Source organism: Suricata suricatta, chromosome 7, assembly GCF_006229205.1.
Source record: "Suricata suricatta isolate VVHF042 chromosome 7, meerkat_22Aug2017_6uvM2_HiC, whole genome shotgun sequence".
NCBI lineage: Eukaryota > Metazoa > Chordata > Mammalia > Carnivora > Herpestidae > Suricata > Suricata suricatta.
This window is the reverse complement of record NC_043706.1, coordinates 33349679-33364190: the sequence shown is the minus strand read 5'-3', so window position 1 is coordinate 33364190 and position 14512 is coordinate 33349679. Positions and strand designations below refer to the sequence as shown.

The 14512-nt window shown below is 49.9% G+C and overlaps 1 protein-coding gene across 1 annotated transcript; it reads left to right on the top strand.

Moving 5' to 3' along the window:
- The first annotated feature begins 1080 nt into the window (after positions 1-1080).
- Positions 1081-3500, top strand: CLPS (colipase). Its single transcript, XM_029945397.1, has 3 exons — positions 1081-1232; positions 2711-2833; positions 3258-3500. Exons 1-3 carry the CDS (start codon positions 1149-1151, stop codon positions 3387-3389), a joined length of 339 nt encoding a protein of 112 aa, XP_029801257.1. The 5' UTR covers positions 1081-1148; the 3' UTR covers positions 3390-3500.
- Positions 3501-14512: the final 11012 nt, after the last annotated feature.

Here is a 14512-nt window from a genome sequence, read left to right as displayed (position 1 = left end):
GCTGCAGTGACCGGTCCTCCAGGGAAAGTGGCTCTAGTCCTGCACCTGAGCACACTCCACCAGCTGCGCCCTTCCCAGCCTTCAGCCCCGAGGCCATCTGCAGCTCACAGGACGTCCTCGTGCTCAGCCAGGACTACTGCTCACGCCCACCGGTGGCCTTGGGTAGGGGAGAGGCTGAATGGAAGCCTTAACTGAAGGGGTTTGGGGTTGCAGATATTAAGCAAAGGGAAGAGGAAACAGGAGAGACTTGTGTGACAAGGACCATCCTAAGGGCCCCTGAAATCACTCACGGAGGCAGCCCCCATCTCCCACCCCTGGTGTGCGGGCAGGTGGCAAGTGAGAACATACACCCCCTCCCCTCCACCAGTGATCGATCATGGAGCTGGGGAGCGGTCAGCCCCAGAAGCCTGGGCTTGCCCTAAAATCCCCCAAAGGAGGCTGGGAATGCTGAGGAAGTGGGCAAGTTGGGACCCCTCCTCACCTGGGCCTGATCCCTGCATCTGGGTGGAGCCAGAAGCAGGGCCTGAACTGGGGTGACACCACAGAAGTGCCTACATACAAAGCTGAAGGTGCTCCCACCCTTGGTGCCTCTCTCACCTCACCCCGGTCCCAGCCCTACCAGGACCTCGGGACACTAGAGGGGAATGGCAGTGACAGAAACAGCAGCTGACACATGCTGCTGACAGTGCTAAGCCGGTGGCTGAGCTACACGCAGGTGTTAAGATCTATCTAACATACTCGCTCCGCCCGCCCAAGAATCAAAATGATCCCCAGGTGAAGACAAGGAGACCAAGGCTCAGAACAGACAACTGCCCAGCTAATAACTTTACAAGTGAAAGTGTTCCAGAGTCTGCACCCAACCATGTTGCAGCATCAGCACGCGCACGCACACACACACACACACACACACACACGCATGCGCACACGCACACCAACACAAGTTACCAGGTGCCGCCCAGTTGCTTTATCAGGACACTCCCCCCAGCAGATTGGCCACAGCTGGGCCTCTTTCACGACCAGCCATGCGGGACCAGGAAGAGAGGTCACATGTGGACAGAGTCCCTTTTATAGCTCCACTGCCCGAGCCGGCTCTGTCTTCTGCCACCTGACCTGCCAGCGGCCACCTACACCAGCTGTGCCCGTCCATCATGGAGAAGGTCCTTGTCCTTCTACTGGTTGCCCTGGCAGTGGCCTATGCGGTGCCTGACCCTCGGGGAATCATCATCCAGCTGGTAAGAGGGGCTTCAGGGACAAGTTACCTGAACATCCCGGTGGGGATTTTCTTTTAATTTTAATTTTTTAATTTTATTTAAATCCAAGTTAGTTAACATATAGTGTAATAAAGGTTTCAGGAGTAGAATTCAGTGAGTCATCACTTACATAGAGCACCCAGTGCTCCTCCCATCAAGTGCCCTCCGTAACGCCCGTCACCCAGTTAGTCCATGCCCCACCAACACCCCTCCAGCCACCCTGTTTGTTCTCTGTATTTCAGAGTCTCTTGTGGCTTGTCTCCCTCTCTGTTTTTTTATCTTATTTTTCCTTCCCTTCCTCTATGTTCATCTGTTTTGTTTCTTAAACTGCACATATAAATGAAATCATGTATTTGTCTTTCTCTGACTTATTTCACTTTGCATGATACACTCTAGTTCCAACCATGTTGTCACAAATGGCAAGATTTTATTATTTTTGATTGCCAAGTATTTTTCCATTATATATATATACACCACATCTTCTTTATCCATCTGTCAGTCATAGGATATTTGGGTGCTCTCCATAATTTGGCTATTGGGTTTAAAAATTTTTTTAACATTTATTTATTTTTGAAAGAGAGCAACACATCATGAGCAGGAGAGAGACAGAGAGAGACACACACACAAAGAATCAGAAGCAGGCTCCAGGCTCTGAGAGGTCAGCACAGAGCCTGATGTGGGGCTTGAACCCCTGAACTGGGAGATCATGACCTGAGTCGAAGCTGGACACTTAACCAACTGAGCCACCCAGGAGCCCCTAATTTCGCTATTGCTGATAGCGTGCTATACGCATGGGGGTGCATGTGCCCAGGTGGGGATACTGACCACCATGCGAGATAGGTACTAGCAGGATCAAATCTGTTTTCAGATGGAAAGCGGTTGTAGGAAAGGCTAAGCCACCTGCCTGAGGTCACACGGCTGGAAAACACTGAGCAGGCATTGGAGCCCAGGCTGCCGGCTCCAGAGCCACACCCTCACCCTGCCCCATGCTGCCTCTCTACCCAAAGGTTCTTAACTCGGGGCCTTGCTCGGCTCAGAGGGTCCAGGGTCCCCCTGAGATTCTATTTAAAAGTCAGGGGAGGGAGGGATTTTCCAAGGTGAAGGTCCTCAACCTTCCCAGTCTCCTCAATGGAGCCTGGGAGCCAGAGAAGTTTGGAGACCCTGTTTTGGGAGCGCTGAGGCACAGGGTGGGGCAGTAACTTGCCCAGGGTCTCCCAGGGAGTCAGTAGTGCAGTGGGTACTAGAACGCGGGTGTCCGGACCCGCAGCCAGCACCCTGCCCAATTCTCACACGCAGTGGGGTTGGGGGTGGGCGGATTGGCTGCAAGATCCAGGGGCTGGGCTCCTCTACACAAGCCCCCACCGGAAGAGGCACTGTCAGCGGCAGTGGGGGGAGGGGCGGGGAGGTGAAGAGAAGGGACCAGGGGAAGGGGTCCTGGGCTAACCGTCTGCCCCCCGCAGGAGGATGGCGAGCTCTGCCTGAACAGCCTTCAGTGCAAGAGCAAGTGCTGCCACCGTGAAACCGGGCTGAGCCTGGCCCGCTGCATGCCCAAGGCCAGCGAGAACAGCGAGTGCTCCGCCAAGGTGGGTGTGGTGGTGGGAAGAGGGACTGCTCGGAGGAGGGCCCTGCCACCTGAGGATAGGATCATGGAGGAGCATCAGCCTGGGCCCTGAACAATGAGATTAAGAGGGAGGTCAACAGGCTTCAGAGCACTTTCCCACCCATTATCTTTGACCTTCACAAGTGACCACTGATAAAGGTTTGTTATCCCCATTTCACAGATGTGTAAATAGAGGCCTCCCCAGAGAGATCTAGTTAGTAAGCGCAAATGAGACACAGACTGAACCAGACTCTGGGCCCACAGTGGCCTCTGGGGTGGCAGTCAGGAAAAAACAGACTGAAAAGAGACTGGCCAGGGGTTCTTGGGGTCAGGCCAGGGGGCAGGTGATGCCCAAAGTGGCCTCCTCGACACACAGCCTGTGACTCCATTGGGCTTTGTCTTTGCAGAGCCTCTATGGGGTTTACTACAAGTGTCCCTGTGAGCGGGGTCTGACCTGTGAGGTTGACAAGAGCATCGTGGGCTCCATCACCAATACTAACTTCGGCATCTGCCTTGATGCTGGACGTTCCAGGGAGTAAAACCACCGAAGGTGGCCCCTCTCCTCTCCCCCTCCCCGGCTCGCCACCCTTGGCCAGCACCTCCCTTTTCTGATTTGATTCTCAGCAATTAAAGCTCTTCCTGCAACCTTCCCCAGGCTCCTGAATGTTCTTGTTTCGTCAGCATCTTCCCCGATGTTACCTCAAACCTTTGCCTCATCAAGGTCAGAGGAAGTTGACAGGTCAGAAGAAGAGGCCAGGCAGGATCACAAGGTTGTGAGGCAGCCATGCCGAGAACCTGTCCGTCTGGGGACCATCACACCTCCCTGGGATGCCCTTCTTGCCCCTCACGTTCCCAGACAGGTGTGTCACACACGCATGCACACACTTCTGGTGGTGCAGGGGACCAGCCCACGCACCAGAGTCTAAGGGTCCCTGAGCAGGGGGTTGGTGACAGCGCAATATCTATAAGAAAGGAGACAGATAAAGTGAATGGTGGCAAGATCGCACTTTACTGTGATGCTTAGGATCTTTATATACCACAGGTGATGACATCATTCTTCTAATGATTACATTGTTTGTAACTTCCAGAAAAAAATTATTATTTCCATGATAGCGAAAACAGAAAATCAAAACAGAAACGAGGTACAATACAGAAGATCAAAAAACATAATTCATCACTCAAAATACATCAGCAGGGGTTTGTTTTATGTATATAGTGATATTATTAACCGAAGCTTATGACAAGGCTATTTTTTCTTAAAGGTGAACATGATGATTTACGGGTAAAGTGCCCCTGAGCAGGAAGGGAGTTTCAATCTGAAAATTTGCCCACTCACTGAAACTAATTAAAGGTCATAGAAAACTAACTCCAGTCTCTAATCCATCATGATCAAGAGGTCATGCGCACATTCTCTAAAACAAAGGAAAGCAGGACCCAACAAGCCATATGACACTGTACGCTCAGTCTCCCAGGAGAGTGACTCAATCCTGATCCTCAACTGAGGGACTTCACTTGCACCAGGGCCACACTTTCCAGACAAGCTGGAGATACGCGCGTTCCTCTTGGTGACTTACAGCGGGATCTCAACAGGTCTTTTGGCAGAATGGGCTCCTACATGGTGGGGAGTCATAAGGGCCATATTCTCTGCCCGGCATCAAAACTTACCAGTCCCTGTCCTGGGGGCACACCTTCTTTCTCAGCCATGCCAGCTAGCTAACAACACAGGTGTTAAGGGGTCATGTGGGGTATAAGGCAAGGAATTCCCCGAGCCTGCACCGATGGGTTAAAGAATTAGAAAGCCACAGGATTACGCACCCAAGCTTGCGTAAACAAGATTAGGTAAACAGGGCAAAGGCCCCCAGTAGAGGACAAAGACATAGGAATAGAAAAGGATGAAAGCATCAAAAATGAGTAAACAAGACTAGGTGTTCAGAGCAGAAACACCCCCCAATCTAGAACAGAAGCAGAAAGCTGCTTTCACAGAAAGGAAGGACCAAAATAGGTAAACAGATAAATAGGACTGTAGACCACAGCAGGGTGAAGTTGCACTGAGTGGAGCTAACTAGCAAAAAAAAAGGTGCCTTGTTGACCCTGAGGTAGCATGCTCCTTCTGTCTTGTCCCCTAGGCCAGTTCAGGTAAACAGAGGTGGTGCCTCATGCCTGCTGTAAACAACCTTCCTCCAGCCAGGATTCTGTTTTGTATTGATCCAAACCCCTAACACTGCAGATCTTCAAAACCCCTTTTCCCCCCACGCCCATGAGTTACTGTTCATGGTTTCATTGTCTGTGAACACCCATCACGCTTGTAAGCCTTCTGATCCTAATAAAAATGGAGCAAGGACCCTTCCTCGGGGCTCTTGTCTCCTTCTAGACATTAGCCTCTCTCACATTTTAATCCTGTGTCCCACTCTCTTGCTGGACAAGAGAGAACTCCAGACTCAGAGTCTACGACAGGGTCAGATCACTAACAATTGCGGTGCAATTCCCCACAGTGATCCAGGAGGGAGAATTGATTGTCTCTATAGATAAAACAAACAAAAAAACTAATGTTCAGAGAGGTTAAGTAACTTGCTCAATGTCACATAATTAGAAAAGGTTGGGGGTTGCTTGAGTGGCTCAGTCGGTTAGGTGTCTGACTCTTGCTTTTGACTCAGGTTGTGATCTCACAGTTCATGGGATCCAGCCCTGTGTAGGGCTGTGCTCCAACAACGCAGAGCCTGCTTGTGATTCTCCCTCCCCCTCCTTCTCTCTACCACTGCTCCAATTGTGCTCTCTCTCCCAAAATAAATAAACTTAAAAAAAAAAGAAAGAAAAAAGTGTCTGCTAATTAAAAAAAGAAGAAAGAAAAAGTTGGCACCATACCCAACAAACTCCACAATTTCCTGTTCTTTCCCAATTAGTCATACTAAGACAAATGGGTGGGATTGTAGGGAATTTGGTTTTGGTTTAATATAAAAATTTTACACCTCTTGGAGCCATCAAACCTAGGTTGCCGTAGGCAGTACTGAGGTCCCCGTCACTGATACGTGCAAGTGGAAGTTCACTGACCCTCAGTAGGGATGCAGGAGAGGAAATTCACACAAAGAAGGAAGAGAGTGAACTAATTAAAACTGAGATGTCGTCCCAGCCCCAGGATTTTATAGTTTGTGATCAAGAAATTCTTAGAGTAACCATTGGGTTTCTGAGTTAAGATGGGATCTACCTGAATAGTAACAAAAAACCCCAAAGAATTATGGCTGAAACAAATAGAGACATGTTTTTCATGAATCAAAAACTCTGGAGGGGGTGCCTGGGTGGGGGGGGGGCTCAGTCAGTTGAGTGTCTCTTGATTTGGGCTCAGGTCGTGATCCCATGGTTCATAAGATCAAGCCTCCTGTCAGGCTCTGTGCTGACGGTGTGGCGCCTGCTTGGGATTTTCTCCCTTTCTCTCTCTCTCTCTCTCTCTCTCTCTCTCTCTCTCTCTCTCTCTCTCAGAGAGAGACAGTGTGAACAGGGGAGGGTCAGAGAGAGAAGGAGACACAGAATCTGAAACAGGCTCCAGGTTCTGAGCTGTCAGCACAAAGTGTGATGCAGGGCTCGAACCCACGAACCATGAGATCATGACCTGAGCCGAAGCTGGATGCTTAACCGACTGAGCCACCCAGGCGCCCCTTATCTTTCTTAAAAGTAATTTGTTTTCCCCTAAGTGCTCTTTCTTCCCCTCTTAAGAAGCCATTTTCCAGAGTATCCTTCTCCCACTCCCCTTCCCCAGTTAAGATGATATATATGCCCCAAATTCTAATGGCCTCATTGAGTCATCTTTTTCTGTGAATTCCCCCACATATGTGTGTATGTGAAAAAAATCTCTCTTTTCTCTTGCCAATCTGTCTTTTGTCAGTTTAATTTGCAGACCCCAAATACTGAACCTAAGAGGGTAGAGGAAAAGTTTCTCCTCCCCATTGTAATCACATCAGCAACACATTTTCCCCTCCCCTTCTAAATGTGAAAACATTGGGTATTCTTGGAGGCTGGGTTTCCAGCCTGCAATCTATCTTTCCTTCCAAGGGTATTTCATAGATTTTCTCCAAATACGGGAAGCTTCATACCACTATGGACTGTAACCCCATGTCTTTCTGACGTACATGTGACACTGAGTATCTGTTTGATCATTTAGTACAGGACTTACAGAGGTTGTTTTAAGTAATCCTCAGCTTCTATCTTGACTACTGAGTTCTCGCACCATAAGCCTGACGTCCTGGAGGGCATACTTGGCTCAGATCACACTTGGCTTAATCAGAAGTATGGCTAAGTACGGAACTTTGGGTCCAAAATCTGAATTATTTATCTCCAAAACGTAACTCAAATAAAGCAGGGCTGTCTTGAAGCCTGCCTCTGTGAAGGATTCACGACACTCACAGCCGCAAACTAGCATCTGGCTCTAAAAGCCTGAAGCCCCCAGGTACAGTTTGCTGAAGCTCCTCTTGACTCGTTCTCTCCCCACCGCACGGCAGGTGCTCCGATTTTTCTTTTCACGCTCTCTGCCTCAGGGTCTCCTGAGACAGGGTGATCAAAGTTCTATAAAATAGGGGTGAGCAAAGTTCTGACCCCTCCTAAGGTTTTCTGTAGGATGAAATGAGATCACGTGTCTCAGGGATCTGGCATTGCCCCTGGCAAAATGTAAGTGCTCCATAAACACGGGCAATTTTTTTTTTAAGTAATCTCTACACCCAATGTGGGGCTCGACTTCATGACCCAGAGAATCACTCACATGTTCTACCGACTAAGACCGGCAATTCTTTAAACACGTTGGTCTTGTACATTTTCTTTCACATTTCTGAAATTTAAGGTCGGGGGAGCCAAGAGTTCAGGTGTGAACTGAGCATTTGGAGGGTGGATTATGGAATGGGCTGAAGACAGCAAACGGTCTGGGTGGGGAGGAGAGCTCAAGTCTCCCCTGGGGGACTTGCCTTCATCCCCAAACAGGGGAAAGGCCTAAGCCTGAGCATCCTGCCTCTCTGCACCTTCACTCCCCAGCCACGCCTCCTCAGCCCCCAGCACCAGGGGCAGCAAACAGGGAAAAGTTTTTATTTCAGTGATGGTGCATCATCTCTCCCTCCCCGCCCCTCCCCTGCTGGTGGAGGCTCTGAGGGCTTCCGGAAAGAGCACAATTTTGGGTAGGCATGGGAGTAGATGGCGGGAGGTAGGGGAAGCCAGCAAAGAAGAGGGAGCGTTAGAAGAAAATGTTCTTAGCTGACTTCCTTTTTTCAGCTTTCTTACAAGGATGATTTTAAGTTATTTCTCATTCCCCAGAAATACACAATTCAGGTTTGGCAGGCAAGGACACTCATTATACAGGCCCGGGGATGTTTGGGAAAGACAGGACTTTGACCTTGACCTTGGGGGCTGCTTTGCCCTTGGCCCTGGCTGGGGGCACCCTTCACTCCCCTTGAGGACTCGCTCTGGGGCCCATCTGCTTGCACACAGCAGAGGAGACTGGGCTTAAGGGACCCCTTCATGCACTGTTCAGTCTGTGCCTCTGGTTGCCTCCTCCAGGCTGACCCCTAGGATTGTTGGTGCCCTCCTGATTCAATCTCTGGCATCACCTTTCCTGGCATTAACCCATGTGTCTCTCCTGAGTGAATACACACCCTCTCACAGGGGACCTCCATCTTTTCTCCTTAAGTCCTTTCATGAGCAAACCAGCACCTGTTTCCCACACACCCAGCTCAGAGTCTACCGCAGCCCGAAACCTCTGGCCCAGAACACAGCAGAGCCCCTGGGGCTGTTGAGAATGGTGGGACCCCTTCTCATGATTAGGACCACACCTTCTAGCTGTGCCCATTTACAGTGCTACTATCCGAGTTCACTGAGATGACCCCTCGTAAAAGGGCACTTCAAAAGAGCAGCATCGGGGCACCTGGGTGGCCCAGTCGGTTAAACATCCGACCTGGGTTCAGGTCATGATCTCACCTTTAGTGAAGTTCGAGCCCCATTTACGGCTCTCCGCTGTCAGAGCGTAACTGGCTTCGAATCCTGCCTCCCTCTCTCTCTGCGCTTCCCCAGCTCACACTCACACGTTCTCTCTCTCAAAAATAAATAAACATTAAAAAAAACCAAAAAAACACCCAAACCATCACCAGGCCCCACGCTTCCCACCTAGATTCCAAGCCCTTGGCTTGGAGTCCACCTTGCGTCGGTCCACTGGCTCCCCCAAGCGGCTGGGAGGTGCAGTCGCAGCGGGCAATTCCCGGCTCCGGGTCGGGGTCGCCACCACCCCCCCACCCCGGACTCCGCCCCTGTCACTCCTTTCTGGAGGCCCTACCCGCTCACCCCGCCCCCCCCAGGGGGCGCCACCACCCATCTCCTTGTGACAAGCGCTGCCCTCGGACCCCGTGGGGGCGCAGTACGACTTGCAGCCCTCGGACAGCGCCCGCTCTTGCACTTCTTGCTCCGGACGGACGCAGATCTGCCTTTGTCCTGCGGGGAAATGGCGCCCCTGGTCTTCCTCCCTGCACGCTCCCCTCCCGCGCCCGCCAGGTCTGGAGTTGGGGACCGTGGGTGTCTGTGCGGAGGGGCGCCGGACTTGTGCCAGGGGGGGACTAAAGAGATTTCCCAGGTTTGCCTTTAGAGTCCCCCAAATAGGTTACTTCTCTCTCGCTCGCTCGCTCTCTCGCTCTCTCTCTCACGCACGCACGCACGCACACACTCACACCAGGGTGATCCAGGCCGTCCTGTCTTAGCTCCGACGGTTCTTTCCGGTTCACAACCTTCTCTCTGCAAACTCCTACTTACCTTTTTTTTTTTTTTTTAACTTCTATTTATTCCGAGTGACTGAGCACAAGCAGGGGAAGGACAGAGACAGAGACAGAATCTGAAGCAGGCTCCAGGCTCCCAGCTGTCAGCACGCAGCTTACCTGCTGAGCCACCCTGGCACCCCCTCCGTACCTTTTCAGCGGAGATTGCGGTCACCTACAGGCTCCCTCCTCCCCCACACTCACACACATCAGTGATCCCCAGTGCTAGGACATCACATCATCTATCACTGCCACCATGGTCTTTCTGTCAGTCAAGTTCAGTTCACTCAACAAGCAAATGCTGAGCACCTACTGTGTCCAGGCACCGTTTCAGGCGCTGGGGATACAGCTGGGAACAAAACAGACAGAAATGCCCAGACATCCTTCCTTCCTGGAGCTGGCATTCCTGAGCAGCTGTCCAATAGAACCTTTGGCAATGGCGAAAATGTGCTTTTTCTGCACGTTCCAATTTGGTAATTGCTAGCCACGCGTGGCTAATGAGCACTTGAAATGCAGCGAGTGTGACTGAGGAGCTGAATTTTAAATTTTGCTTAACTTTAATTAATTTTAACTTAAGTAACTCTTGTGACTTGTGACTTGCTGTTGCACAAGCGTGCACAGCTCTAGGGGAGAAGACAGATGATGAAGTAGACAGGGTGGCACAGATAAAATGTTGAGCAAAGGAAGCCTTAAAAGATACTGTGATTCAAGGCCCCCCGGGGGGCTCGGTCAGTTGAGCGTCCGATTTCAGCTCAGGTCATGATCTCACGGTTTGTGAGTTTGGGCCACATATCGGGCTCTGTGCTGACAGCTCAGAGCCTGGAGCTGCTTCTGATTTTGTGTCTCCCTTTCTCTCTCTGCCCCTCCCCTGCTCTGTCTCTCTCTCTCTCAAAAATAAATAAACATTAAAAAAAAAGTTAAAAAAAAAAAAAGCAGGAGAGGACTGCCAATAGCCTCTTACTGGTCTCCCTGATTCCACTCTTCCCAGTAACCCATCCCAGACCCCTGACCTCCACCCAGCAACAATCTCACTTACCCCCTTGCCCCCCAGGAGGAATCTTTTTTTCTTAAATGTGAATCCCATCTTGCCTTTCCTTTGCTTCAAAGGATTCCCCCCACCCCCAGGGCATTTTGATACCAAAGTTTTGTACAGGACCTTCAGGGCTTACTCATCCCTGCCCACCACTAATTCTCTTGCCTCACCTCCAACACACACACACACACACACACACACACACACACCCTGCAGCCACCACAGGGGGCTCTGAACATACCAGAATCACCTGGCCCCTGGCCATTTGCACTTGCTGGTCCCTTTGCTCAGGACATGTTGTCCTTTGAGCTCTGCCGGGCTGCCTCCCACTCAACCCTCCCCGGGCCCGCTCCAGCAGCTCTCATCACCTGGGTTCCCTATGTTCACCACACTAGGATTCTCTGAAATTATCTTCATCTTTCTTTCTTTCTTCTCTTCTTCTTCTTCTCCTTGTTCTTCTTTTTTAATTTTCTGTCTCCCTCCTGCTCAACTCCAAGGGCAAGACTCTTTCCCTATTTTTTTCACTGCTGTATTTCTTAGCCCCTAGGACTAAAGCCCCCGCACTTGGTAGGTTCTGACTGAAATATTCTAATACTGTACCTTTAGGCCTTTGTGTAAATTTCGCTTCGCCCATAAGGTCTTCCCTCCGCACTCGGTTTCAAACTGCAACCTCTCCTTACACCACCAGACCCGAACCCCCTTCCTCATCGTCTTTGTCCTCAGGTGTTTATCACCTGGGCTATGTAAATAGGTCACCTACTCGGTCTTACAGTGGACTATCCGCTCTACAAGCGCAAGGACTTTTATGTCTGGTTCACAGCCTTATCCCTAACACCTACAAAAATAATTTCCCTGGGTGCTTGGTAAAGTGCATCGAATGAATGGATGTCTGTCTCTCTTCCCGGATGTAAGCCAGGGTGGGGGGAGGGGGGAGTCCTGCCGGAGTCCAGCTCCAGCAGGTCCAGGGTCCCCTGAAGGATGGACGGTGCACGTTTCTTTCTTGGTCACCAGGCAGACATCTCTGCTCAGTCTGCTTTGGTGTCTTTCTTTATTGGTTAAGCAATAACATGACATCAGGAAATAGAAACTGTTTACAGTTTTTAACTCTTAGTGATAAGGTGTTTTAATCACCAAAGGTGTACAGAGACAAATTTTACAGGAGTACTTTTGTAGAACCATTCCAATTTATTCTTGGCATTAGTCCCCAAGGTTAAGAAAGCAACAAACCTATCTTATTTTGTACGGGTTGGGTTTTGGCTAATAATTATGACTTTGTTTTTAATTAACATGTCATAACTAAATCATGAAATGCACTCACAGTAAGGTAAATTTTACAATTAAGAGAATAACAAGATGTTTTTAGTAAAAAACAGGATAATATACATATTATTTAAGTTAGTAATGCTAAAACTAAAACATAGGTTAAATTGTATAAAGGTAGGCTGGGGGTTATTTTATCTAGCTCATAAACCACAAGAGAAAGACTGCGTGTTAACAAGTTGCTAGAGAAAGCCCTTTCCTTGATGTAAGCATAATGGGGGCCCTGTGTGCGTTGACCTTGCACCTGGGTTTCTAGTTTCTTATCCATCCTCATAGCTGAAGTCAGTACAAGGGAGGGTATTTGTGACTCCAATAGCAAAGATATATGCAGCAACTGATGTCCAGTCCTTGTCTGTTTCTTATCTCTAAGTTAGGTTCTTTTTCTCCGGATCAGAATTAATTGTAACTCTTGTGTTCTTAGCCCCCCCTTGTGTTTTGGTCTGCAAGCTCATTAGAAGAGCCTTTTAGCAAACATGTGCAGCACTTTGATCTAAAATCCCTTATGCAGGGGCAGGAAAATGCTTTTTCTTATGGGGTAACTGTGTGGGGAATATCAGTCTGATTTGGAACATTATAAGGCCTAATCAATAGCAATAGTCTTAATTTCACATGTGCATTAGTAGCAGAAGGGGATACCAGTTCCGCCTCTCATGACAGGAGCAGTGCAACGTCTGCCATTTTCTTACTGTGACCGTGTCATTCAGCAAGGCCGGTGCGGCTCCTGGCAGAGTCCTGTCATATTCCCCTTTGCAGTGGCAGCACCTAGCACATCCTGGCATGGCTCCTGTGACCAGGATGGGTTTCTTTTTCCTCCTGGACATCCTCTAGCCATCACTCCCTGTGCCCCCATGTCCGGCTCTCACCCGCATCAGCCTCTGTGTGCACCCGCCTCCCCAAACAGTGCGGGTCTCAGCACGGCGGCAGAGGAGGTGACTGTAGGCTCTAGATTCCTTACCCAATAATTGATTAATCCCCAGCCAAATGAGCCACTGGGGAGAAGGAAGAAAAAAGAGAGGAGGGAGAGGAGGACCAGGAGCAGCAGCCACGGCATCATGGTCCAGAGCTGGTGGTGGCGCTTCTCAGGTCCAGCTGCAGTCCCCGCCTTGGCATGTGACTGCCATGAGACTGAGGCCTGGACGGTAGCTAATGAGGTGTGAATGCCCATTCCCAGGGGTCACTGGAGAGGCCCTGCCAGCTCCCAGACCAAAGGAAAGGAGGAACAAGCAGAGAGATAAAGTGGACGTTTTCCAAAAAGCACCGCTATGTCCTGAACCATTTACTGTCTCATTTGGCTGTCAGCACGAGTCTGGTCTGCACCTGGGCTCTGGCACTAGCAAGCTCTGGGTTCAAATCCTAGCTCTGCTGTCTACTGGCAGCGTGGTCTCGGGCAGACTTTTTAACTTCTTTGAGCCTCGGCTCTCCCATCTGCAAAATGTGGACTAATGCAGTCATCACAGAGTGATGCAATGCTTAAGTTAAGTGGGGGCTTGAAAGCTGTCATGGGCCAATCATCAAAAACAGTCTTCCTTTGTATTGGGTCACACCTGGGCTTCTCTGCTTTGGCCCAGAAGTTACACCTGTCACTTTACAGGCCAGAAGTCTTTGCACAGCTTGAGCTACCTGCAGGAAGCAGTCCGTCCAGTGCCAATGATGAAGACAATGAAACGGGACTTGAATTCAGAGCATTGTCTCTGCCTCGTATTGGAAAGAAAGGAGTAGAGACCTCACTTTAGAAATAAGGCTTCTGGGGGGCGCCTGCGTGGCTTAGTTGGTTAAGCGTCTGACTTCGTCTCACGTCATGATCTCACAGTTTATGAGTTCGAGCCTTGCGTCAGGCTCTGCGCTGCAGTGCGGAGCCTGCTTGGGATTCTGTCTCCTCTCTCTGCCCCTCCCCTACTCATTCTCTGTCACTCTCTCTCAAGGATAAATAACCATTAAAAACTTTTAAAAAGCAATAAGGCTTCTGAGAGAGGGGCTGAGAGCCCATGTCTGGGCAGAGAATCTAAGAAGGCAAAGATTTGGTTACATGAAGGTGGCCTGGAGCTTTGCCTTCTCAGCATTAAGATTATTCCTCTAAAACCTCCAAGCGAGGACCTTTTATTTTGTTTTATTTTTTATTTGAGTCGGGGAGGGGCAGAGCGAGAGGGAGAGGGAGAACCTCAAGCAGGCTCCACACTCAGCGCGGACCACCATGAGGGGCTCCATCCCACACCCCTGAGATCATGACCTGAGCCATAATCAAGAGTCAGATGCTTAACCAACAGAGCCAGCCAGGTGCCCCAGAACATGCTCATTCTCGAATGTCCAAACGCAAAAAACCAATGCCTCTGAAGCTGAAGATGAACTCCCACAAGGGAATAAAGAAACGAGCATAAGTATTTATTACCACAGCAAGAAAGGGAGGTTCTGAAAAGTTTCTCATCTTCAAAAGACAGGGAGTCTGTCAGGACTTACTTGGTTGCAAGTGATAAAAACCCAACGTGGAGTGGTTAAGGGGGAAAGTGAGTTTATTGGGTTTTGTGACCTAAAAGCAGGG

What these genes read in the sequence shown, in the direction of transcription:
- CLPS (XM_029945397.1), top strand. Translation starts at nt 1,149, where the DNA reads ATGGAGAAGGTCCTTGTCCTTCTACTGGTTGCCCTGGCAGTGGCCTAT. An exon ending in GGGGAATCATCATCCAGCTG is followed by an intron (nt 1,233 to 2,710) that starts GTAAGAGGGGCT and finishes TGCCCCCCGCAG; the next exon opens with GAGGATGGCGAGCTCTGCCT. An exon ending in ACAGCGAGTGCTCCGCCAAG is followed by an intron (nt 2,834 to 3,257) that starts GTGGGTGTGGTG and finishes TTGTCTTTGCAG; the next exon opens with AGCCTCTATGGGGTTTACTA.